We start from the raw sequence: 26,618 nt of genomic DNA on the forward strand, positions 1-26,618 counted from the left end.
TAATGAAAATGCAAAACAGGCAACAAGTCTGCTTAAGGCTTTTGGCAGCAAAGCTGTTTGAAAGCTCGCTACAAGTCAACTTATTCCCATTTGGCGTCTTTTTTTCTTTTTTTTTCTTTTTTAAATTTCAAAAGATTGCACTCTGAAAATGTATCAAATGCCCAACCCCCAGAATATCCTAAAAGTGAAACATATTCGTGATTTAGCTTCGTCCTGTAGTTGCCTGACAATAAATGGCCTGCGCCATTGCAATAGGCTATTAAACATAAACATAAAAACGATAAAAATGACTCAAACAAAATCCCACAAATGTTAATCCCCACCCAGTCCGAAACACCCCTCCAGACTGGAATCTGCTTCAGAAGATAAATGAAAACGCGGAGTCATCCTGCACCTGACAGTCATGATGTTCTGTTTGTTTGTTTGTTTGTTTTGGATATAATTGTGAATGGAATTTGTTACAGTGTGATTTTTTTTTTTTTTGTTTGTTTGTTTTGGAAAAAATCCTTAAATGAATGTAACATTGAAATAAACTTTGAGTCATTGACATATTGACATTGATGGATAATTACGATAGGCGATCACATAGGCCTACTTGACGTTCCCCGACGATATAATGCGATCAAACCAGAATGACTATAGCTGTCACCAGCCGTCATGTGGAAACCGGGAAGGCCCCTCCTTTCGGTAACCTATCCTCTCCGCTCGGTAACTTGTCCTCTCCGCTCCGTCCGAACTCACACGGAGCATGGCTTGAAGCAATATAGTCCAGTCATACCGAGAGAAAACGAAAGCAATGAGATCCACCAGTGGCGGAAGTTTAATTCCCTCTGGACTATGAGCGTTTCAATGACTGATAGACGAGGAAAGCATTCAAGTCATTTAAGCAACTGACAGTCAGGCTGATTCACGTGGACAATCAATAGGAAAACATGGAATTCCATCTGTCCATTTTAAGACGAGTTTGCAGCGACGGCTTCGGTGCGAATGTGAATATGGCTCAAAAATGACCAATGGTAAGTCAACGCAAAGCAAAAATTTGGTCAAGCGTCCCAGTCCCGTCTCAGTGGAGCACACAGAAACGAGCTGAATGAATGCATTACTCTTACCTTCACGAGCACAGCGCGTCTGCGGCTGTAGTTTGAGCCGGATTACAGGAAAAGCTTGCATTTATAGCAGTCATTACTCGGGGATTCCCGGTGATTATAAACGACAATCAAAACGAAACTCTTAAGTGATTTACAAGAAAGTATGTTTATTACGAAAGTGAATGTTTACTGTGGGCTTATTCATGTGGAAATTGTCATTCTGAAAGTCATTCATGATCCATCCCGTGTGATTGATTGATTCGCGTGGTGCGTGCTGCTTAAGCATAATATGGAGCAGAGAATAGTGCTGTCAGTGACCGGCTGAACGAAACTAACACTGTAATTTTGTAGGGTTTCTCATGTACATTTTTTGTATCCTCAGCATCGTCTTGGTACTTCTGTTTTGACGCTTATTATTCTACCTCTTGCGTTTTCCTGTGAAAGTGGCCACAATAAAACTCAGATCATCGAGGATTACCGCAATGTCATTCAGAAACAGCTGAAAAACGTTGTAAGTATTACTATCAGATGTATAACACCAGGTGAATAGATTCGAACAGGTTATGATATGCCTAATCCCGAGTGTATAAAGCCTACATTTAGTAAAGAAATGTTCAAATTACTTTGGAAAATCTGGCCGCTGTGGTTGCTGGAAATTTAAAAAAAGAAAAAAAAAAAAAGTGGTTTTAGGTATTATATTTGTGCCTTTTATATTTTACAGTTCATAATCATAAATCAGAATATAGTTGGTACATTGAACTTTAACTACTTATCTGTTTTGTAATATTATGTGTGATAAAATAGGCCACATGATAAATTAAAGTTTTTTTTTTTTTTTTAATTCGTTACCATGGCTAATAAACATATATTACCCACAAAACATGATGATAGCACCAAAATAATGCTTTAAACATTAACTAAAAATGTAATGTAACAAAACAAAATGGACATAACTGACACAATGTAGATAAGTGATTACATATTTACAATATTCTGTGAAAATTCTTCTTGTGTTTTTACTATTAAAAAAATGGTATTATTTATTCATTGCTTATTTTTCAGGAGGCCAGTATTGAACAACTATACTCAAACTGCACAATCAGAAATGTCAGCAAGTCGAAGGAGCCGAGAAATGTAAGAAAATGCCTATTAAAAGTTTCCTCATATGCAAGTCTGGTTTTTCTCTCAAACTGAAAGACGTGACGCACGTGAAGGCCTCTACGAGGCAGTAAAGTCACCTTCATTAAAATGTGACACCAATGTGTTTCTTTCACTTTAGTTTTCTGTAAATTTGGTTTGTAAATGTTACGACCTGCCTTTCTCACTCATTCCGGAACTGGTCAATGTAAAGTTCAAGGTCAGAACACACACGGGTTCTCATTAGACAGATGGAGCTTGTCAGTTAAACGGCTTATTTGAAGAGAGATTCTCCTCCATACTGAAAGTATGCTTAAACATCTCATCATTAATCTGAGTTTACTCATCTGCTGTTTTTCCTTAATTGGTCATAGGCTCAACATAATATCCACCGAAAACTATGCAGGGTTAACGGAAAACTGAGGAGATATGAGAGCGAACCAGATAATGTAAATGGACAACTGAAAGATGTTTTATATAAACTTGTGGAAGAAATAGATGCGTCCTTGAGATGTTGGTGCCAACGAAAGGTAACTAAAAACAACCTATTTCCTACATTCAGTTTTCTTATGCATCATTTTAGTTATTGAAATCTCCTTTTTGTTTCATTTATGGATAAACAGAGAAAGAGGCAGATGCGACAAATACGAAAGTGGAAGCCTTGCAAAGTGAAAGACATTCTTGTCAACTTACAGGGCTACTTTGAACAATACAACTCACTCGGCACATGATTTTCCAGAGCGTGGGAAGACTTTAGAGAAGACTTCAGAGCAAACCGGTATATAATACTTGGCCTCCATCCATCTTGTAACTCTATTACAACACAAATGTACACGATATGAAGAAGTAACTGGACACACCATGTGCCATTCATACTATTCAGTATTTGACTGAAGAAAAAATTCCTTCCAATTCCTTTTCATGGGGAAAATATGCTAAGCATAAACATGAAAATACTACTATGCATGAGAATGTTTTAAAACTTAGACATTGCTTTTTCTATGATCAGGACTGTTATATTTGCCATAGATTGCTGAATATTTACAGAGGATGCAGAGTTTAATTGCACATTGCTGTAATTAACACAAATGTTGTTTCAGAGCATATGTTATATATATATATTCTCTAGACCTCAAGTTACAAACTTTATGGTCTTCACATGCTTGGGGAAGTGACCCTATTCAGCCCACCAAACTCCAAATCTTATATGCTTTCTCACAGCTTTCCAATAAAGTCAAATAGTAATCTCTTATAGAAACACTTTTCTCATAAGCTGACCAAATTAATTATTCAGTTGCAAACACCAAAACATCTGGAGTGAGCTTATAAGGATTGTACTTTATGGTGCTTTTCCACTGCATGGTACGGCTCACTTTTGCGGGGTACAGTACCTGGTACTTCTTTAGCACCACCTTGGCTGAGGTTCCTAGCAAGCTGTACTGATACTAAAATGTGATGTTTAATCACTGATTGGTCAGAGAAAATGCTCACCTGCATCACCAAACGCCAAACCCGCTAGATTTAAATGGTCAACGACAGCCACTGCAATATCATTTGTTCGCACTACTTTTTTTTTTTTAAACGACCTGCTTTAAACATCTGTTGTACGCAACTTGAAAAAAGATATGGCTGTATCATGGTCAGTAGACAAGTTGGCGGCGCAGTCTATAATTCCACCCACTTTGAAGCGGTAGCCTACTAAGCTGCAGTGGAAAGCAAACCGAACCAAAGTAAAGCGAGCCAAGCCATGCCGAGCCGAGTCGTACCACACAATAGAATAGCGTGTTTAGACATCAAACTAGACAAATATCTAGTTCAGTTATGAACTCTGGAGAGCACAAGCTAACAGGTCCTTTACATGCAATCTGCTAGCGATCACGGTACTGCATGGCACAAGCTGACTGGCCTCTGCTTATCCTGCAGCCAGCATATCTTACATATATTCCACAGTCAGGCGCGTAGCAGATCTAATCTGCCAAGACCAAATGCCATTGCCATATTCAATAACATGCTAAAACTATTCAGAAAGTTGTCATGATTGAAATATGGATTTGTATGGTTTTTCAATACAATAACCAAAAACAAATAGTTTCTTTAATTTTAACATGACCCTCTACTCTTTTCTTAAAGTCACCAAATTTCTCTTTTCTTGGGTTAATCATCTATCAGGACACTCCTCCAAAAAACTTTTTTTTCCTTTTTTTTTTTTTTTTTTTTTTTTGGGCTAAAGCAGCACATTTGTAAGCATTCCCCTAATTTTAGGCAAGTGTTTCAAATCCCTGTTCCAAGTGGCACACCAGCTGTACACAAAGGGCCACAGTAAGCGATTGCTGGGCATGATCCAAAAAACAATCGAGCAATTGCGATCATGTTTCGGGTCCCCTTCAGCAGTAGTTGGCTTTGTCTTATGTTTTTACCCAGCATGCACAATTATCCACAATGAAAACATTGTAAGCAGGTGAAGTGCATGAACTGGATGTGTTCTAAAGATGGTAAATTCAGTTAATTGTTTTTTGTATGAGGTTCCTAGTTTTGTGGGTTATTAACAGAGTCGTTCCTTGTAAACCCTCTTGAAAAAGTGGTATTTATGTGTAACGGAGGCCAGCTAGTAAGAGCTGTGCAGTTAAAACCTCACTCCCCTGGCCTCAAGAGGTGCACTAGCAACTGAAGCTAGAGGCTGTGGACTTTAGCATCCTTGTTAGCATGGCCACTTCCCATGCCGGTTTGAATCTTGCTCCAAGCGGTTCGAGTAGGACCAGTAACATTGGTGCCATGACCCGGATGGGAGTGAGGTTTAGGAGGGTGAGTGTAGAGAGATGTAAAGAGCTGTGCAGGTAAAACCTCATTCCTCTGGCCTCAAGAGGCATGCTAGAGGCCATGGTCTTTAGTGTTGTTGTTCCATGCCGATGGCTGGTTTAAATCCTGCTTAAAGCAGGTGTGAGTAGGACCAGTTATGTATCGATTATAATTACAGACAAGACATTAAACCTTGTTTTTGATTCAAGGAGCTTTTAAAATGTCTCCGTTTAATGTGGTTGGCAACAGTTTTCATCTATCTATCTTTGTGAGCAACACTGAGTTTCACACAAGCTACAGATCAAGTAAACCTCATTTTCTGTCCTTGGATTTTGAAATTGCTTTTAAATACCCAAGAAATCTTTTCAGGTTGCCTTTTATTTACTTGTCTTTATTTAAAAGTTTTTTTTTTATATTGGAAAAAATATAACAGAAGGTGGGCTTACATGGTACAGTACATAATCTTTTTAGGGTCACTTCCACTATATTATAAACATGTATCTGTACAGTTCTCACTGCTTTCATATTACACAAATATATTTTTATATAACGGTACAGCACGGTGTTACTGAAATTTTCAGAGCCTATTAAGTTTTCTGAACTTGTCTTCAAAAAAAAAAAAAAAAAAAAAATCATAGCATTATTTTACAATGTATTACAAATTTCCACTTGTTGACTACATTTTAATATGTATTCTGTCTAACTTCATTCCAGTAGTGGCAAGCAAATACATTGGGTACATAAAGAGACACTGAAATATGGAATGGGCTTTTGAGAAAAGCCCCAAAATTAAGTCTTTCAATGGCATTACATTATTGCATGTAATTAATTAAATGGGCATTACAAAACACTGGAAATAGGAACTATAGGAGGCATTTTTTTTTTTTTTTTTTTTTTTTTTTACGAACAACTGTGCAGAATGAATGTTGAATCGGCAGCCCTATCTAAATCAATTAAACAGACATCAAACAAGACAATCTGAGCTTTGTTTACCACTTTATTTATGTAGGATAACTTCAATTCAGGAGCCATTTTTACCATTCAATTCTTTAATGGCAAAAATGATGTCATGATCCATATAGCGGGTATAAATAAGCCATGACATGCTGTCAGAGCAGCAGTAGTACAAGCATAAGGTGCATATGAGCTTGAGATCAGCATGAACACACACCAGCTCCTTGACTTCTCTCACTCTGGACAGAAGTGATAAATCTTTAAGGCTCTGAAGCTATAAAATACCATAGTAAAGTTCTTTGTGTAAGGTTGTAGCATGGTGCACGTTCTGGAAGGATGTGACATGACACTTCAGTTGCCTTTAAGTTTTGAATGTTTTGTTAATGTGTGAATATGCTGAAGACGTTAGATCAACCGAGGTTGAACAGATGTGATGGATTTTATGTCTAATAAATATACAACGACGACAATTTCTTACAAGATATTTTCATGTTGAATACTGTTAAAAACACAAAACAATCAAGAACGTATAAAAACAAAGAAATACAAAACTGGATTGCTCCGCGAAAGAACTAAAGTAAATGGAATGAACAAACATTTAACCTAAAAAGTTTAATAAAAATAAATAACACTACAATAAAATATTGCTCTGTTAACATCAGAATGGTTGCAATTTGATATGGTCCCATTTTAAGGCCTAGATCAATTGAAGTCAATTTAAACATTTTAATCATATTATTTTTGTAGCAGTAACCAATCATATTGCACTTTCATATATATATAAAAAGAAAATGAACAGAAGGGTGGGATGGGGTTCAGTCTATAGAAATAGAGGCAGATTACAAGTGAAAGTTTTGTACAGCACAATGATTTTTTTTGAAGTACACTAAATGAGTTGGAAAGGAAAAGTTCTTTGCAGCTACAGTGACTCAGTCTTTCTATCTTTTGTACTATTTAAATGATCATTCGTTTCACTCCACACTCACAGCAAAACTTGGCCCAGTCCACAGGGTACTTGGTCCCACACTCATGGCAAAACTTGGCACCTGTTGTGGAGTAATTGTTGTCATTTTCATTTTTCACCTCATTCCTAAGAAAAGAAAAAGGCCAAGATATAAATGAGCCATTGTGGACTATTCAAAGCAAAACTACAAAACCTCAAAAGGATTAGGAAAACCAGCCTAAAACATGGACGACTATAAATCTTTTGAAACTGATAGAATGTTGTGCTGGAAAAGACTAAGAAAAGGTCTGAATGGGGACCTTGGAGAAGATTATGGAACTCTTTTTGATGTAAACTTTAAGCAATGTTGCCAGGCAATGTTGCTAAGCTTTAAGCAATGTTGCTTGGGCACTTTCCCATTACGAATGGGCAACAAATTTCTATCTGGAATACTTTAGATCAAAAGACTCGTTGCCCAGTCTCAATGGGAAAGTGCATTCGTCGTAAGTCCCAAGAACGTAGCAGTGCAGTACATCCATACTTGTAATGTCGTACCTTGAAATACAGTTATCTGCATTTTGGACCTTCTTCTTGTTCATTCCTATACCAGAAGGCGGACTTCTCAGGGAGCTTTGCAAAGCCATGCCCTTGGGTTTCATGTTCCCTCTGCAAACACAAGTGCAATGATGGTCTTAAAAGCCTAGAGATCATGTAAAAAAAAAAAAAAAAAAAAAAAAAAAAAAAAAAAATCAGGATTAGACTTGTTGTCTTACTCCGAGGGAGAGCTGGTCAAGTCGGATGAGGCGTTTCGTAACGGAGCATATCCCGATGTTACGTTCCTCACTGAGCCAGTGGATGAGATTTTGCTGCTAGGAATCCCTGTGGAGGGAGAGGTAAAAGGGTTTTTCGATGTCCTTATTGAATAAAAATTATAAATTCGACACTTCATGTTTTGTATTGCAAGTCTTCAGAAACCATAAAATAGCTTTCTTAGAAACAGCCATGTTTCTAACACATGTATCATCTTCTAGGAACCAGTGTTATTTTTGTATATTGAGATACTATTATAGTTTTATTAATATTTTGAATAAGTTCTTATATTTATATTTTTCCTTTCAATTTTACTTTTAGTCTAAATTTCAGTAATTTTGTTGTGCATTTTTTTTGTCATTTTTATTGTTATTTTAATATCTAGAGTTTCTCTTAATTTTGTGTTTATTTTAGTATTAAGTATTTATTATCAAGTTAAACTAAATGAAAATGAGAAATGTTGTCTTGGTAACTAACTGAAATCAAATAAGTTTATTTTATTTCAAGTAATGTCATTTTTAATGGTTTTAGTTATATAACTACAAGCACATAAAAAACTAGATTTTAATATAAGCTTTTTTATGGAGGCTTGTCAACTCAATGACACTAATGTGCATTTTAAATATTTTAAAGGAAGTCCAAAGATTTTACCTTTTTACTGGTGTTAAAAGTGAAAATATTAAAGGTGACAGTTGGAGGTGGGATGAAGTTAGAACAAAACATGGACTGGATCAGTGTTGTACTTTTTGTTTTAGTTAACAACAAAAAATTGATTAGGGTTAAAGTAAAGTTAAAATAAAACACAGCTGAAATAAAATATAAAAATCAGATCAAAAACCTAAACTTAACCCTGTTTTGTTGTTTCAGTACTGAAATTACTAAAACTAATACACTAAATATACTAATAAACTAAGGCTATACAAAATACATTAAAAAAACTAATACAATGGGCAAAACCACAAATAGTAAAAATGAAAATAAAAATATTCTATAACAGTGTATAAAAATAACAGTGGGCTAGATTCAAACTCGCATTTCCCATACAAGTACCCACATGTGTTTAGTCCTATGTCACAGCGCCAACACTTGAAAAGTGGAGGAGTCCATACCTGTGCCAGCACCCTGCCCATAGGCTGAGCGCTGAGGTAGACGAGAGGACACGGTGGATACAGCAGGAGAGTTTGCCTTCTTTGGTGGAGGAGGTTTGTACTGCAGACACAGAAAAATGCAATGTTTATATTTACCACTCAAGGTACTGTAAACAAGTGGTGTGATGGAGTGGAATATAATTATGTTTATTCATTAGTGTTAGTGATCTGTTAAAGGATGTTCAAGGATTAGTCCACTTTCAAATAAAGGTTTCCTGATAATGTACTCACCTCCATGTCATCCAAGATGTTCATGTTTTTCTTAAGTCGAAAAGAAATTAAGGTTTTTGATGAAAACATTCCAGGATTTTTCTCCTTATAGTGGACTCTTCAATGGCCTCCAAACAGTTGAAGGTCAAAATTACAGTTTCAGTGCAGCTTCAAAGGGCTTTAAATGACACCAGACAAGGAATAAGGGTCTTATCTTGCAAAACGATCAGTCATTTTCGAAAAAAATACAACTGTATATATATGCTTTATATAAACAGATGATCGCCTTGCACATGCTTCCGCTTTCCGTATTCTTCAAAAAGCTTACGCCGTATGGTATCGTTTAAAGCCCTTTGAAGCTGCGCTGAAACTGTAATTTTGACCTTCAACTGTTTGGAGTCCACTTAAGTCCACTATAAGGAGAATAATCCTGGAATGTTTTCATCAAAAACCTTAATTTCTTTTCGACTGACGAAAGAAAGACATGAACATCTTGGATGACATGGGGGTGAGTAAATTATCAGGAAAAGTTTATTTGAAAGTGGACTAATCCTTTAAGTAAAGAAGGATGGTACTGGTGTGTTTGTCAACCATTTTTGAGAAATTGCTTTATCCAAATTCCTAAAAATTTGGGTTGTGGCTTCATGACCATGGGAAAAAACACTGCTTTAATTACTTCAAAAGCCACTTTAATGACTCCAGTGACTGAAAAAGACAAATTTTAAAAAATAATTTTAAGCAAGCCTCCAAGATAACTTGAAATAGAACATTTCTAATAATTGCTTTTTTGTTTTACAACATTAAAAATGTATACATTTTTCCTAAATAAATTTAACAAATAAACCACTGGCTGATCCCAAGTGATGTTCACCATGAAGCCTCACCAGAGTCCTGGCTGGGGGTTTGGCTTTATCACTTCCAGGAAGCTTGCTCTTGTTGGAGATTCTGGATGCTTGCTCCTTACAGAACTTGATGTGGCGATCTGCTGCATTCTCACTGAAGCGTCGCTGGCAATAGGGACACTGGATATAATCTGAAAAAGTCAATTGCGGTAAATGTTTTTTACCAATATTACTGTAACAATTCCTAGAGTCAATAATCATGTGTTTTTTGTTTTGTTTTTTGTTTTTTACCTGGATCATAGGATGGAGGAGGGGGTGGAGGAAGGGGTCCACCATCTTTCATGACTTGATTTAAGCCTTTGGCAGCGCGAATGGTAGCAATGAATTCTTCATGCTTTCTACGCCAATTGGACTGTTTCTTGGGAGGTTCCGGCTGTTTAAAAGCAAACATTTAATTTAAAATGGGCACAAGTAGAATTTGGACAGAATTAAGGAAACAGGAATGCAGGATAATCTAACCTTTTTAGTCTAATCTTTATTTACCCCTTACATACCATACAAGTGAATTTAGGCATCACAACATTATGTAGAGTATGAAAATTGGATATTATTTAAGTATTTTAAAAATTAAGTGTTAGATAATTGCAATGAAAATTGGATATTATTTAAGTATTTTAAAAATTAAGTGTTAGATAATTGCAATGGTAACCTAAATGTAAAAATAGGGTAAAGGAGCAAGAAAAATTAAATATCCAATATTGGTTGATATTTATACACTACTGACCATTAAATTAAAAAAAATAAAAATAATGTACCTATACATTGTGAATGCAAATTAAAATGAGTTTAAAGTGATACAATTATTAGAACTTTATTTAAGGTATTTTATTTAATTAAAATGTTAACACTTGACACTATCTACTGATATGCTTAAGTTTCTGGTAATAAAGTTTGAAAGCAAGCAGCTTTGTCATTATTACAACAGAAGTATCTTAAATATTGCCTTGGATAATGGCTTTAGGTTGTGATTGTGACCATGGTTCTCTGAGAAGGGAATTGAGACACTGCACCTTGGATTGAATGCTATCAGTGTGACTGGTGTCTGAAGCGTGTGTACACAAGGCAATTTAATTGGCCGACTACAGTCCATGACATCATCATCGGAGTGCCCGTGAGTATAAGAGGGCGCCTGCTTCTTTGTCTGAAGGAGACATGCAGGCAAGCCCAAGCCATGGCAATGAGATGCAGTGTCTTGTTCCCATTCTCATGGAACCATGGTTACAGTCATAACCTGAAGCATTCCCTTTCAAAGTAGAACTCAACACTACATCTGTGTAAATCGACTCTATGGACTTACTTAGGAGTCAGGGGCTGGATTCATGAAAATATTGAGCAAAAAAAGAAAATTCTTGAGATCAATTCTAAGAAGTTTGTAAGAATGTTCTTAAGTGCAATTCTTGAAAAATTCTTAAGTAGTTCTCAAATATTTTCTTAAGAACGTCTTAAATTTTTTTCTTAATAAAATGAAAGGCGGGTATTGCTGAACTCAAGACTTGCTGAACAATAAACCTCAAAGCCTTTCTTTTTGCTCTGCTTGAATATTACTGTAGATATAATAAGTGTGCAGACTATTTTCTTAGGACTAGCTTACTACTAGAATAGCCCAATAAATTAATTAAACAGGTTAACATCAGGTTGAAGGTTATCCTCCTAACTTTACGAAGTTATTTACGATGATTTTTAAGAACATTATATTTTTGGGAATATGAATACTTAAATTTTATATTAAGAACATTCTTAAGAAATGTTTTTGGGAACAAAATATTCTTATCTTTTTTCTTGAGTTAGAAAATAAGAAGAAATTGGTAGTTAAGAAAAATTTTATTCTTAAGAATGTTTCGTGAATCTGGCCCCAGATGAGTCAATCATACAAGGTGCATCCTAGGCTGTCAAGTGGTAGTATTCCCTCGGCCACTGCCCAAGGTTCTATGCTCTGTGACAAGGAAAGTACTGGCCTTTACAACCTTCCTCCCTTCCCTGTGGGCCAGGCATTAGCCATATGAGGCCCAAGAACAAAGTTCTAAGGCTTAGCTATGTCAACTCTTTTGAATGGCTCACCACTACCTCCAGGGGGAGCTTAAAAATTTAAACCCCTAGGGAACCACAAGGGATCTTCAGCAATTGGGGAGAGTGCTCTACTAGTTAGGTTCTACATGGACCGGTTAAGGTTCCGACTCAAAGCGAAGGATCTTACTTCAAAACCTCAGACAGTGGGAGAGGTTCCACTCTACATTCAACCCTAAAGAGCAGCTACCAAAGGGAGTCTGCCAGGCATTTTTTAGCAGCTACAACCTTTGATACTGCTGCCCTTATGAAAAGGGGCCTAAGGATACATAGGAGGCCCACCCCAAGAAGCCACCAGGGAGCTAACCTTACTTAAAGACCCCAGAGCCCTGGGGAAGGCAGCTCAGCCCTCTTAATTCACTCATCTAGGACCTGTTATAGCCTGCACCTAAATAAATTAACATTAGCCATAGTCAGTGACAGATGCCAAAGTCAGTGACAGACAGTGAAAGAAGGGAAGGAAGAGGGATGTTACTTCTCATCAACGATTCAATCCTGTTTATTAAATTGCTTCTTATTGATTACTTACCTCAGACTTTGAATGACCAGTTCTCCCAGGGTTCTTAGGTGGATATTTTTAGATTTAGAGATTTAGAGGTGGGATGTACTTTCTGAAAACAATCACCTCCCTAACATTCCCAACCGTTGTCTCTTCAGACATGGTGAAAAGTTCAGAGGGTAAGACCAGTGCATCAAGCAGAAAGCTGTTCTCTTTCTCCTTGACGTCTGCCAAGTTCAGCCAAAAATGCCTCTCCGCTGCCACCACTGAATGACCAATGGTAGCGGCTGTTTGTTTGGTGGCCAGCTTAGAGACCGCTACAGGAGACATTCCCTGCTCCTGATCTAAATCGTTAAGCAGATCTTCCTGGTATCCTTACAACATGGCCATCATGTGCAAGGAACCACCAGCTTGACCTGCTTGCGCATAAGCCCTGCTGTTCAAGTGCGAGGTGGTCTGTAATGGCTTAGACAGCAGGATCGGAGCCTTCAAAGAGGATGAATTACCCTGAGAGAGGTAGCTCATCAAGCCTCTCTTTAACAGGAGGCATCTTCACATATCCTCACTTGCGCAATACCTCCACATTCAAATTCTTCAGCCAGCTCGACCTGCGATCCCCATGACTTCAGTCTTTGCTGTGCCTCGCCAACAGTGAGCCCCAAGCTTTGGGGCACAAATGCTGGTCCCACAATGCTTCAGAACAGAGCTTACTCATTGTGAGTTTCTCACAATGGGCGCATTTAGCTCCCTTGAGAACTGAATGCACATGCTCCTCACCCAAACACAATCCACAGGTTGTGTGTCAAAAAACCTGGGACATGGAGGAACACCCTTCCTAAAATGCTTGTTCGAGTGCTCCTCCGTAGCAATCACCTTAAACACGCTAACATAAACGGCTCCTAAAGATAAAAAAAGCTGATGACATACATTGCAGGTGCCCACTTATACTCACGGGCGCTCCGGTGATGACATCATGGACTGTCGTCAACCAATGAAATTGTCATGTGTAAACGTGCTTCAGACACCAGTCACACTGATGGCATTCCCCATAGCATCAATCCAAGACGCAGTGTTGAGTTCCATTTTGAAATGGAACCACTCTTTTTAACAACAATAACTGTGTTTTGTATGTCAGGAAACATAGATTAACATTGTTTAGTGATTCCAGAAAGTAAAGTCAAAACAAACATCTTGACAAAAATCAAGATTACTCCCTCAGGATAAGGACACAGTTCCTGTTTAAGGATAAGAAGGACTGACAGAAGTAGTACAGATTTTCATTATGGCCCATTCATTTTCCTAACATTCTTGTAGACTTTATGAATTTAGATTTAAGGTGGGTTTCTTTGGTCAACTTATAACTCTTTTAAGCCCGAAACACACCAAGCTGACGGTCGGACGTCGGGCAGTTTTTATTCGTCGGCCAACTAAGTTTTCTCAGTGTGTTCCGCACCATCGGTCGAAGTTAGTCCTCGTCTGCTTTTTTGTCGAATCGGCACTGGAGCTCATCGGTCAGTCGGGCCATGTGATCATTCCGATTGGCTGTTCAGCTACTGCCACCTGCTGGGATGGAAAGGCATTTCTTCTTACACAGGCGCAGGATGGACGGATGTGCTACTTGGCCGTCGGGTGTTGAGCGTCAGTTTGGTGTGTCAGGGCGACTTTGGACCCAGACGCTGCCAACGTGAGCCAACTCCGCAGTCTGCTTTAGTCGCCACTAGTTCGGCTTGGTGTGTTCCGGGCTTTAGAGATCTTACATTCATATTTTTAAAACAATTACAAAGATTTAAATATTTAAGAATAAGAATTAAGAATATTTAAGCAAGGACTGCCTCCATTTGAGAATTAAAAAGGACCATCTTTTTTAATCAGCAAATATTAAACACTGAAGTCTTAATATCAGAAGTGACACGATGAGACACACAATTTAGTTATAAGAGAAAAAAAAAATAAACGAAAACAAACATTCAACTTACTTTATCAGACTTAGAGCTGCTGGAAGAACTTTGTAACTGAAACATAATCAAAAGGGGTTTCAGAATATTTCAGGACATTGGAGTAGATATGAGGGTAGCCGTGGAGGAAAAGTTATTGAACAGAGGCTTCTTTTGAGACTGAGATCTTTTTTCACATTTGGTATTCTTGCTTGAGGACAAACCAGAGTTTGACTGTTCTGAACCAAGACATGTTTATGCATCAAAGCTATATTTCTAACAAGCTTGCAGGAGTATTTAGAAAACTAAAAAACAACCGTCATGTTTACACTGCCCCAACAAACATGATGCTATTGGTGTAGCCATGCATGATATTCCTTTAGACGAACTGATAAAGAATCACATTAGCAATTCTCAGGAAACACACATGCTGGCAAAGATCAGTAATAAGGAATCTTCACGTCAAATCTATAGTAGTAATAATACAATCAATGAACAATTCATGGAGGAGAGAATAATTTGGACAAAATCACCAAATGTAAATGTGAAAAAGAAAAAAAAAAGTGAAAAAAGAAAAAGAGAAGTCCATAGTTATGTCCTCCAAGATTTATTTATTTTTATTATTATTGTAGAATTTTAGATTTTTTAGATTGCTGGTTACTTTTGAGTTTTAGGGTGGTTGTGGGGTGGCTCTGTGGTGCACCCTTTTATATGGTTCTACTGCCCACAGCTTGTTTATTAAACTATATTATATGTGGCCTGCCACACATAATTTACAAAGCATGCAGTTTTACAATGTCAACACAAGGTGGTAGCACTAGATTTTAAGCCAGGTGTAGCGGTAAATCACGGCTGAGTGAAATAAACCATTTTCGGGATGCCACCATGGCATGTAAATAAAACAAAGTTGATAAGAAGTGCTGCCGATTTTAAAATCTGATTATTTTTTTCACAAAGAGTTGTAATAACTGTCTAATATGGCAAGAGACAGTCTCTGTCATAGATGAATATAATGAGAAGAGGCATTATGAGACAAAACATGCAAAATCCTATCAGAGGTTCTCCAGCAGTGAACGAGAGGATAAAGTTAAAACCCTTTTATAATACATTGCATAAACAAAATTCACACAGTTAATATAACCCTCAAAATGGATCTTTACAAAGTGTTCATCATGCAGCGTATTTATTTGGATGTTTACATTTGATTCTGAATGAGTTTGATAGTAGCCTATGCTCGGGCTAACGGGGCTAAAGCTAACATTACACACTGTTGGAGAGATTTATAAAGAATGAAGTTGTGTTTATAAATTATACAGACTGCAAGTGTTTAAAAATGAAAATAACGATGTCTCTGGTCTCCGTGAATACAGTAAGAAACAATGGTAACTTTAACCACATTTAACAGTACATTTTTCAATTTACAATTCTAGGGCACCTTTAAAGGGTCATGAAACCCCAGAACACATTTTTTGAGCTGTGAACAGATATGTATAGGCTGCACATCATTGAAAACACTAAAGGTACTCATTAATTTTATTTATAATTTTAAATGAGTTATTTTTTCATTTTTCAGAGCGATTTCTGTCTTCTGGTTTGAAAAGCAAAGTCGGAGCAATGTCACAAAATCTGACGTCATCGTGTACTACCGGCAAGATCAGGAGCGCTGACTGGCTCCAGTATGGGCTGGTCGAACATGCTGACGTCAACAGTTTATATTTCACATATTTCATCATGTCTTCTTCAAATGAAATATATGTGCAAACTGGACACTGATACGTGTATCTGAATGCAATGAAATGGTTATTCTGATGAACAAAACACTTGAGAATGGACAAAAATTAAAGGTGCCGTAGAACGTGTTTTCAAAAGATGTAATATAAGTCTAAGGTGTCCCCTGAATGTGTCTGTGAAGTTTCAGCTCAAAATACCCCATAGATTTTTTTTAATTCATTTTTTTAACTGCCTATTTTGGGGCATCATTAAATATGCGCCGATTCAGGCGCATATTTAATGCGCCTGTTACGTAACAGTCGGTGTTATGTTGAGATTCGCCTGTTTTTCGGAGGTCTTTTAAACAAATTTATATAAGAGATTTATATAAGAAAGAGGAAACAATGGAGTTTGAGACTCACTGTATGTCATATTCATACTGAACTCTTGTTATTTAACTATGCCAAGGTAAATTCAATTTTTAATTCTAGTGCACCTTTAAACTATGTCTTTATTTTTTCTGTGTTAAACTACATGTCGTTTATCATGAGACTGCAGTGCTCGTAAATGTAATGAAAGTATTATTAGCCCTTTTAAATATTCTTTCGCATTTCTCCCTTGTGCTTGAGTGTGTTGTAGATCTGTGCATTGGTTGTTCTCTCCCCTCTTCACTCCCACTTTTCCAGAGCTTTACATGCCCTTTTTTACAGAGTTTTCCCAGCTCAGAGGTTAAACCAGGCTAAAACACGGGGGCTTCATGACCCTTTAAACATCTGGAAACCTTTTCCCAGCAGTGCTTATACATCAGAGCAAAAGAGTCCAATGAAAACATTAACAAAGCAAGCTATGAGGTGGTCCAAAATCAGACTTAAAGCTGCTGGAATAACTTTGTTTTAAATTTACTTAAAAGGCGTTTAAGAATAAGAACCAAGACATGTTATTCATAAAACAACATGTATTAGAAAACCAAAAAACAACCTTCATGTTTACACTGCCTCAGCAAACATGAGGCTATTGGTGTAGCCATGCACGATATTCCATAAGACCAACTGATAAAGAATCACATTAGCAATTCCCAGGAAAAACACATGCTGGCAAAGATCATCTTCACATCAAATCAATAGTAATAATAATAATAATAATAATAATAATAATAATAATAATACAATCAATGAACAATTCATGGAGGAGGAAAGAATTTGGACAAAATCACCAAATGTAAATGTGCAAAATAAAAAAAAAGTGAAAAAAGAGAAAGAAGTTCATAATTATGTCCTCCAATATTTATTCATTTATTATTATTGTTATTGTAGAATTTTGGATTTTTTAGATTGCTGGTTACTTTGATTTTTGTTTGAGGGCAAAAGAGTCCAATGAAAACATCACCAAAGCAAGCCATAAGGGCCCATAATCCTTATGGCTAGACAATCTTCCTCTGAGAGCAGGTTTATTTAAGAATGTGTAATGAAAATTGTTGAAAACATCTGCCCAGATAAGAAGCAAGAGTATGCAAATGTTTGCCTTGCTTGCAACATTATTGCAAGAAGAACTGAAGAAATATAATTCGAAAGCGAAAATAAAATGTGCAGGAATTCATAATGATGAGCTCGGTTCTCATTGAGCTGGACAACTTTCTAAATTTAAAAATATCCACATTTAACAAGTTATAAAGTAAAATATCTAGTTTCCACCCAAATTTTTTTTTAGTAATTTGAATAGGGAAGGCATAGGACACAGTGTAAGCTTTTTGAACTGCGAGAAGTGCTGCACTTTATTTGTAAGATGAATACAGAAGGTGGTCTGGTGGAAGCTAGATATTTTACTTTATAACTTGTTAAATATGGATATTTTTCTTAAACAAACGCATCACTTCGCTTCAGAAGGTCTTTTATTATCCCCCCGGAGCCATGTGGAGTACGTTTATAATGGATGGATGCACTTTCTTGAGCTTCATACTCAATGGTCCCATTCACTGCCATTATAAAACTTGGATGGATCAGGATATTTATTAATATAACTCTGATTGTGAGGGCGAGTAAAACTTGGGGTAATTTACATTTTACTGTGAACTAATCCTTTAACACTCCTTGTGAACTTGGTGTATTTTGATGCATAACAAGTACTTTTTTCTTCTTAATTTATAAAAAATGAATACATTGAAAGCATCGCAAGTCATTTTGGATATAAGCATCTGCCCAAAGCATCAATGCATCTAAAGCACATAGTGCTATCTGCTGTTAAAAACTAAGTTCAGAATTGAATCACAATACATTCGGAAAATATCAGAATCAATCCAGAATATTTTTATCTCGAATCGAGAATTGATGTATTGTCCCAGCCCTTATGATTTACCTCTGTGAAATGTCAGCAGCAGGTGATTTACTATTTAGTTTTTACTATTAGCTCTATTTATAGCACTTCTTGTGTTCATTAATACGAAATCTCAACTGATGACTTGTCTTACCCATATATTGAAGGCCAGAAGGCAAGAAAGCAAATATTTCACATTTGTTGAATGATAAGATAAGATAATGATAAAATGTCTAATTTCAAATTCCTGTTTTTTCGAGTAACTCACAAACTTATTAACCTTTTTTAGGTCATGACAAGCCAAACAATATCTACATGGAAAAAGCCAAACAATGTCTACATGGACCTTTAACCGTTTTTGGATGTTAGCAGTAGGGCTGTGACGGTTGGCATGACAGTTGCCACCGCGGTCGTGGAGTGTCACCGGCGGTAGTGTGACATTATTATATATATATATATATATATATATATATATATATATATATATATATATATATATATATATATATAAAATCTCAGAGGTCGTGTTAACCGAAAATTTTCGAATTTATTCCGAAACCGAAAACAGCCCGTCCGTCATCTTGACAGATTAGCTTGTAACTGTAATTCCCACCCCTGTCCAGTAGGTGGTGAGTGCACTCCAGTGTGGCAGCCAAGCGCGAGTTCAGTCTCCAGAATAAAATGAAAACGATGCGCTTGATTAGACACAGTCGAGAACCCAGTTAAAGTCAATTTTATAATAATAAAGTTACTTATGCTTACTTACATAAGTTTTGTTATTTTTCTTGCTGACTATAAGTTTATGGTCAACGAATGGCTTTTTTGAGGTATAATGTTACGTGACATTGTTTGCAACACTGATGACTGACGTGATACAGATTTCGGTAAGCTACTTTATCTTTCAACATATTTTTTTATTTTCATTCATGTTTATTTCGGTCTGTACAGCAGTAAAGAGGAAAGGATGATCGCATTCACTCACAATCCGTAAAACTGTAAAGTGACGCACAGTCTTTGATCAACTTTCTTTCTTTTCATAATATAAATAAATGCATAGCCTATGCCTATTTGCTTATCCTTGGATGAAATCAGAAGCTATTAAATGTCTTATTAAAATATAAAAATTAAAATGACGGGTAATTATTGATTATGATGGATTTTTTTTTTTTACGATCATGTCCATCAAAATGACTGCGACACGCAAGTCTAACGCAAACTCTAAAAAACCTCTATAACCCCCCCCCCCCCCCCCCAAGCAGCAGCAGCAGCAGCATGCACCAAGTAATCCCACAGATATCTTTCCCTATAACACACAAATAAACATCCATCTTTAAACAGTTCTTTACATTTTTCATGTTTAAAATATGCAAAAAAACAAAACAAAAAAAAACAAAAAACTGTATGATCAATTTTTAGAACAAGGGTATTAAAAATGGTTGGATGGTTGATTTTGGATTTGGAGAAAGCTAAAGCTTTAGATAATGTTTTGATTAATCGGTTTAAAAGATAGAAAAATTGTCAATGTTATGTTTTAGTATGCTTAGTAAGGATATGAAAAACATTAAAAACATTGAAAACATTGGCACATTTTAAATACAGATGAGAAATTAAGAACTGATTAAAGATGGACCTTTATTTGTGTATTCAAGGGAAAGAAATCTGCAGGATTACATGGTGCATGTTGATACAGCTGCTTTTGAAATCATCCTAAAACAGTGATAAGTCCAGTAAGCTTTTTTCCATGTAGACATTGTTTGGCTTGTCATAATCTAAAAATGTTTTTGAAAAAAAAAAAAAAAAAAAAAAAAGTAAAAAAAAAAAAAAAAGTTTTTGAAAATAATCAATAATATTTAAAAACGATTCGATTGACAGCAGTGGTCCTAGAGGTAAAGTTGCTCAGAATGAGTTGTAGTACAATATAATATGAATGTCTACAAGAGCATGTGCGAAAAAAAATCATGTGGAAAAACACGAAGTGGCTGATTTCTTTTGAATTTCTAACAGGCCTCTAGGGCTGTTAGTTAAACAGGCTGGTTAAACCAATCATTCCGATTGGTCTCCGTTAACCTTGTCTGACAGCCACTCGAACTTAAAGGATTAGCCCACTTTTAAATAAACTTTTCCTGATAATTTACTCACCCCCATGTAATCTAAGATGTTCATGTCTTTCTTTCTTCAGTCGAAAAGAAATGAAGGTTTTTGATGAAAACATTCCAGGATTATTCTCCTTATAGTGGACTTCAATGGGCACCAAACGGTTGAAAGTCAAAATTACAGTTTCAGTGCAGCTTCAAAGGGCATTAAACAATACCAGACAAGGAATAAGGGTCTTATCTAGCAAAATGATCTGCCAAATTTCGAAAAAATGTAAATGTATATGCTTTATATAAACAAATGTTCGCCTTCTAAGTACGTCCGCCAAAACCGCATTTCCTTATTCTCCAAAAAGTTTACACTGTATGTCCTACGCCTTCCCTATTCTACTTACAGAACGAACGCAGCACCAGTTAAATTTTTTCCGTAAGTAGAATAGGGAAGGTGTAGGACATACTCCTACGTCCTGAGTCATACATTGCATCAGGGGTTAGTAATTTGGCGCAAGCCGACTTGCGCAGTATGTGTACGGTCGTCTGGTGGAAGCTAGTTATTTTACTTTATAAAGTTTTAAATATGGATACTTTTCTTACAAAAACCCATCGCTTCGCTTCAGAAGGCCTTTATTAACTGAAAGAACATAGTCATATACACCTACGATGGCTTTCTGGGTGAGTAAATCATGGGATAATTTTCATTTTTGGGTGAACTATCCCTTCAATATTTATCTATTTCAGTACTGATTAGGAGACGGCGAGCACAGGAACCGTTGCGTCGTGCTGCTTTTATTTATAAATCATTAAAGGTGCCCTCGAATGAAAAATTGAATTTATCTTGGCATAGTTGAATAACAAGAGTTCAGTACATGGAAAAGACATACATTGAGTTTCAAACCCCATTGCTTCCTCTTTCTAATGTAAATCTCATATGTTTAAAAGACTTCCGGAAAACACGCGGATCTCAACATAACACCGACTGTTACGTAACAGTCGGGATCATTAATATGTACGCCCCCAATATTTGCATATATGTCAGCCCATGTTCGAGCATTAGACAAGGAAAGGCTGTATTAACGTCTGGATCTGTGCACAGACAAGGTAAGCAAGCAAGAACAACAGCGAAAAATGGCAGATGGAGCAATAATAACTGACATGATCCATTATAGCATGATATTTTTAGTGATATTTGTAAATTGTCTTTCTAAATGTTTCATTAGCATGTTGCTACTGTACTGTTAAATGTGGTTAAAGTTACCATAGTTTCTTACTGTATTCACGGAGAAAAGAGCCGTCGCTATTTTCATTTTTAAACACTTGCAGTCTGTATAATTCATAAACACAACTTCATTCTTTATAAATCTCTCCAACAGTGTAGCATTAGCCGTTAGCCACGGAGCACAGCCTCAAATTCATACAGAATCAAACGTAAACATCAAAATAAATACTTTACTCACATGATTCGATGTATACACACAGCATGCAAGACGAACATCTTGTAAAGATCCATTTGAGGGTTATATTAGCTGTGTGAACTTTGTAAATGCGCTGTAATATAGTCGAGAGCTCGTGTGGCAGGGAGCACGCGATTTAAAGGGGCGGCGCTCTGAAAAAATCAGTGTATAGTTAATGATGCCCCAAAATAGGCAGTTAAAAAAAATGAATTTAAAAAAATCTATGGGGTATTTTGAGCTGAAACTTCACAGACACATTCAGGGGACACCTTAGACTTATATTAAATCTTGTGAAAAAGCATTCTTGGGCACCCCTTCCCATGCACAAAATCAAGTGTTTGTGGATGAGAGTATGAAGTGAGGACTGATGGGACAGTTTTGCTCCACATCACAGACGATGAATAGTAGGAGAATTTTACTCACTGAATAAAACTCACTGAATGTTAGTGTGTTGGAGCAGTGTAAACTAGCCTTACAAAATGCTTTTATTATTGGTATTATTTCTACATATTATTAACTATTACCGGAAACAGTTTCCAGTGTTCCTAGGAAATAAGGCTTGAAATCCAGTAAAATGTAAGGATTATTTGCCTTTATTCTCATGTTGTTCTATTACTACTAAGATGATAGGGGCAAATGACACTTTTGCCACTGCAGATGGATTTTATGGTGACAGCAACTACACTGTTGCTGCACTGCACTGTTGTATTTAATAACTCACAGATCACATCTCATCATCTGTGAACGTGAAGGGAACCCCAAAATCCCTTTATATGTGGACATGTATAGTACTGGATATGGCAAACTAGATCCAGGTCAAAACAACAAGTTCAAAAGTGCAACTGTTATATTTAAGTGTGATGTGGTTGTTTCCTCACCTTTGGTTTTATGGGTTTGACTGTAGAAATATCGGTCCCCTCAGCCCTTTGCCTGCTGGAGTCAAACACCTTCCTTCTCTTTGCCACTGTCTTCTGGCAGATCGGCACGTGTTTTTTCTACAACAGGTAATAAGATGGGTGGGTATCAAATAACTGTGACAGCACTGTGTTGACAGGGTAATAATACCAGGTTTTGTGTTTTCATTGTGACCTATGAGAAATACATGCCTTGTTGCTAATCTTGATATAGCAACTGCACAACAATATAATTGGTTAGTACATTGCTAGGCAACATGTAATGTAAACAACCGTTCAAAAGTTTGGGGTCAGTATGATCAAAGAATATACACCAAGCTCTTTGCTCTTTTAAGCTCTTTGGTATGATTTAATAAAAAAAAAAAAAAAAAAAAAAAGAATTTAAAGACATTTTTACTTTTATTTATCAAGAATGTGTTAAATTAATAAAAATAAAAAAAACACAGTGAAGAGCATTATAATGTTACAAAAGATTCATATTACAAATAAATGCTCTTCATTTGAACTTTCTATTCATCAAAGAATCCTGAAAAAATATATTATTGTTTCTTCAAAATATTAACAGCACAACTGTTTTCTGCACAGATAATGTTTAAAATTATCATTAACATTATCAACAAATTTTTTTAAATTGTTTTAAATTGTAGTAATATTTCACAATATTACTGTTTTACTGTATTTTTGAGGGGAAAAAAGGCAGCCTTGGTGAGCATAAAAGACTTTCTTAGAAAACATTTTAAATCTTACAGACCCCAAAACTTCTGGGGACATATTCACAAAACATCTTAAGGCTAAAAGTAGCTCCTAAATTATTTCTATGATTAAATCGCTGACTCCTCCCCCATCAGCCAATCACTGTGTGTATACTCCATAGCAACGAGGTCAACCCCACCCTTACTCTTAGCTTAAAGGCGCTCTAAGCGATTTGACGCGTTTTTAGGCCCAATTTTTTTTTTGTCACATACCGCAAACATCTCCTCACTATGCGCTAGCTGCCTGTCCCCTGAACACACTGTAAAAAAAACACGGTCTCTGTAGCTCCGAAAGCTGCAATAAAAACAAACTGGTGCAGCCTGGACCACTTAACATAATAAACATGCTCCAGCCAATAACCGACAAGCAGCATCAATACGCAAGCTACTTACATTTTAAATGCGCGTTCATGACTGTTTCAGGAAGCACGGAGGGGAGGGCCAGGAGGAGTAGGAGGGAGGGTCTAGCTAGCCTCTGTTTTGTTTGACAACACTTCGAACGTCAACAGGAAGTTACTCCGCTCAGAATCGCTTAGAGCGCCTTTAAGACTTCAGTCTATTCCTTAGTAAAAGTTTGTCTCAGCAGCTGTGTGAATAGGTTTTAAGAGAAAACTCTTAGCTAAGAACTTTTACTGCTACTTAGGAGAACACTTAGTGGTAAGATAAAATGTTTTGTGAATACGGCCCCTGAACGTTAGTGTACATACTGTAACATACTTTAACTTGCTAGGCGACATGTAATAATGCAAATATAGTAACATATAGCAGAATAATAGTTTTATATAATACATATTAATGTCTTGCTGGGATTTTTATTTTTATGTTTGTCAAGATATAAATTAACCATCAGCTGTCAGTTCATCATTCATGAAGAAATACTTACGAGCACCCTTGAAAAAAAACTTCTTCCACATATTTTGCAGGGCACCAGGTCTTCAGAAACGGGAGGAGATTCTGATTTTAAAAAAATCAAAACCAAAAAATACAAATAGTAACAAAGATAATCAAAATAAACACAAAAATAATAAAGATCAAAAAGTAGTTCAGTTTGGGTGTGTCTATGCAGCCAGTTCACTCAGATACAGTGGCTTTAGATTAGCTAAACAAATGAGAACAGATCAAGAAGCAGTATGTGAAAATAGGTCACTCCTGTCACTCCATGCAAAACAACTGAAGGGCTGAAAGAGGAAACTGAATGATGTCAATTTGAAGGGGTGGAAAAATCTTTCCTGAATGATATGTAAAGCGTTTGACCTTTGTTTATTGAGGTTTAATGCAGCCTACTTCACATGATCAAATATATATATATATATATATATATATATATATCAGTTAGCTGTTTGTTGTGCTTTTGTTATGACATTTGATCATGTGAAGTAGGCTGCATTAAAACAAATTTAATGGCATTTCAATAAACTGTTCCGGTATAGATGTTTAAACATATATAAACCCCCTAAAATAACAATAAAACGTCTGTATTTTCCTACAAAACGCAATTTTCTTCCATGGTGATAACCTCAAACAGCATCGAACTGAATAAACCAAAGCTGCTCTCCATTATACAAACACACGGATTGAGTGTTAGGGGTTAGATGCACAATATTCAAAATATTTACATATGCATCTTTTGCTTATTTAAAGCCTTACCTTCTATTTCCTCCATCTTTCTTGCCTGGTAAGACACTAAGGACGATGCTGTAGCAACTAGGCTCTTCTAGATAGCCGCTCCACATGCTAGTATCCTTATTTTTGATTGGTCTTTTCCCGTTTCCCAGCAGAAATAAACGCTGTGTAGTACCTGCATCTAGCCGCTAGGTGGGACGTGGGAGGCGACCAGACTGTGCATTACAATCTACAAAAAGATTAATAATCTATATATATATATTTTCTACATGAATAATTAATTAATTTTTAATTAATTTATAAAGTTATTTTTTCTTATTTATAGTTACTGGCAAATTGCAAATTTCCAGACCAAACATAGGCTACTATTTACAAAAGCAAAACACTCAAAAAGAGTCTATTGCAGATGCCATATTGCACCATGTTCTTCTTTTTCAAACTCTGTAAGTATCTTATTCACATGCTATTGGGAAGCAACAATCAACATGTGTTTTGGACGAAATCTCGATCAATAGAGCCCTTGTTTAAACACTGAACTAGCTGAGAGTTAGATGCAGCACATCTGCCGTGTTTGGGGAATGCATGTCAAACAACAGCTGCACTGTCTAGAATATATTCAGTGGCATATGTTTTATTTGAAATGGCACAATTTCAAAATGCCTCACTGAGTATCAAATATTATTTTTCCTCTATAATGTACTTTTTAAAACGTGTCAGGATCAGTGAATAGTGTAAATAAATCTCAGTTTCAAAAAGGAGAGAAAGTTGGCGGTTAAAAAAAAATAATTTAAAAATAAACATATGAACCGTCCTTTGAAAGAATCGGAGTGAAAGAACTAAAAACACAAAGCGTATGGTGTGCCTTGGAACTCTATCTTAGATGATCACCCATTGTTAAAATGGATAAAACACACCGGAAACTTTCAGGGCACAGTGTCCTTGATCTACAAGCAGTCTGGTTAAATCTCTGCCTCACCTCCAAAAACCCCTTGCACATTCTTATTCATTTCAAAACTGTACACAAAATGTATTGTACCCCATATAAGCGATACTTGATGAAACTCTCACCCAATTCTAATTGTAATCTGTGTAATAACAATTCTAAAGGTACCTTTTTGCACATGTTTTGGGATTGTTTGGTCATATCCAATTTCTGGAAACATGTAGTTTACACCTGACATGGACCTTAAAAGATTCTGGCTGCTTTCTTTTCATAATATTGTTTGTTTAGAATGCAACACTGCAAGGATTAATGGGGCTAGAATACATACTGTTACTTA

At 36.3% G+C, this 26,618-nt stretch overlaps 1 protein-coding gene across 2 annotated transcripts; it reads right to left on the reverse strand.

Annotated features, from left to right (window-relative positions):
• Window positions 1–6,000: 6,000 nt before the first annotated feature.
• Window positions 6,001–25,519, reverse strand: zc2hc1a (zinc finger, C2HC-type containing 1A). 2 transcript variants are annotated; one of them, XM_048175419.1, is made up of 10 exons: window positions 25,363–25,519; window positions 24,599–24,669; window positions 22,928–23,044; window positions 14,528–14,563; window positions 10,220–10,361; window positions 9,971–10,119; window positions 8,838–8,937; window positions 7,692–7,797; window positions 7,474–7,584; window positions 6,001–7,065 (listed from the first exon to the last, which is right to left on the reverse strand). In XM_048175419.1, the coding sequence occupies exons 1-10, from the start codon at window positions 25,376–25,378 to the stop codon at window positions 6,930–6,932; spliced, it is 984 nt and encodes a 327-aa protein (XP_048031376.1). In that variant the 5' UTR covers window positions 25,379–25,519; the 3' UTR covers window positions 6,001–6,929. The 2 variants fall into 2 exon arrangements, with proteins under 2 accessions (XP_048031376.1, XP_048031377.1); XM_048175420.1 differs by lacking the exon at window positions 14,528–14,563.
• Between the last annotated feature and the right edge of the window lie 1,099 nt (window positions 25,520–26,618).

Source organism: Megalobrama amblycephala, linkage group LG22, assembly GCF_018812025.1.
Source record: "Megalobrama amblycephala isolate DHTTF-2021 linkage group LG22, ASM1881202v1, whole genome shotgun sequence".
Classification (NCBI taxonomy): domain Eukaryota; kingdom Metazoa; phylum Chordata; class Actinopteri; order Cypriniformes; family Xenocyprididae; genus Megalobrama; species Megalobrama amblycephala.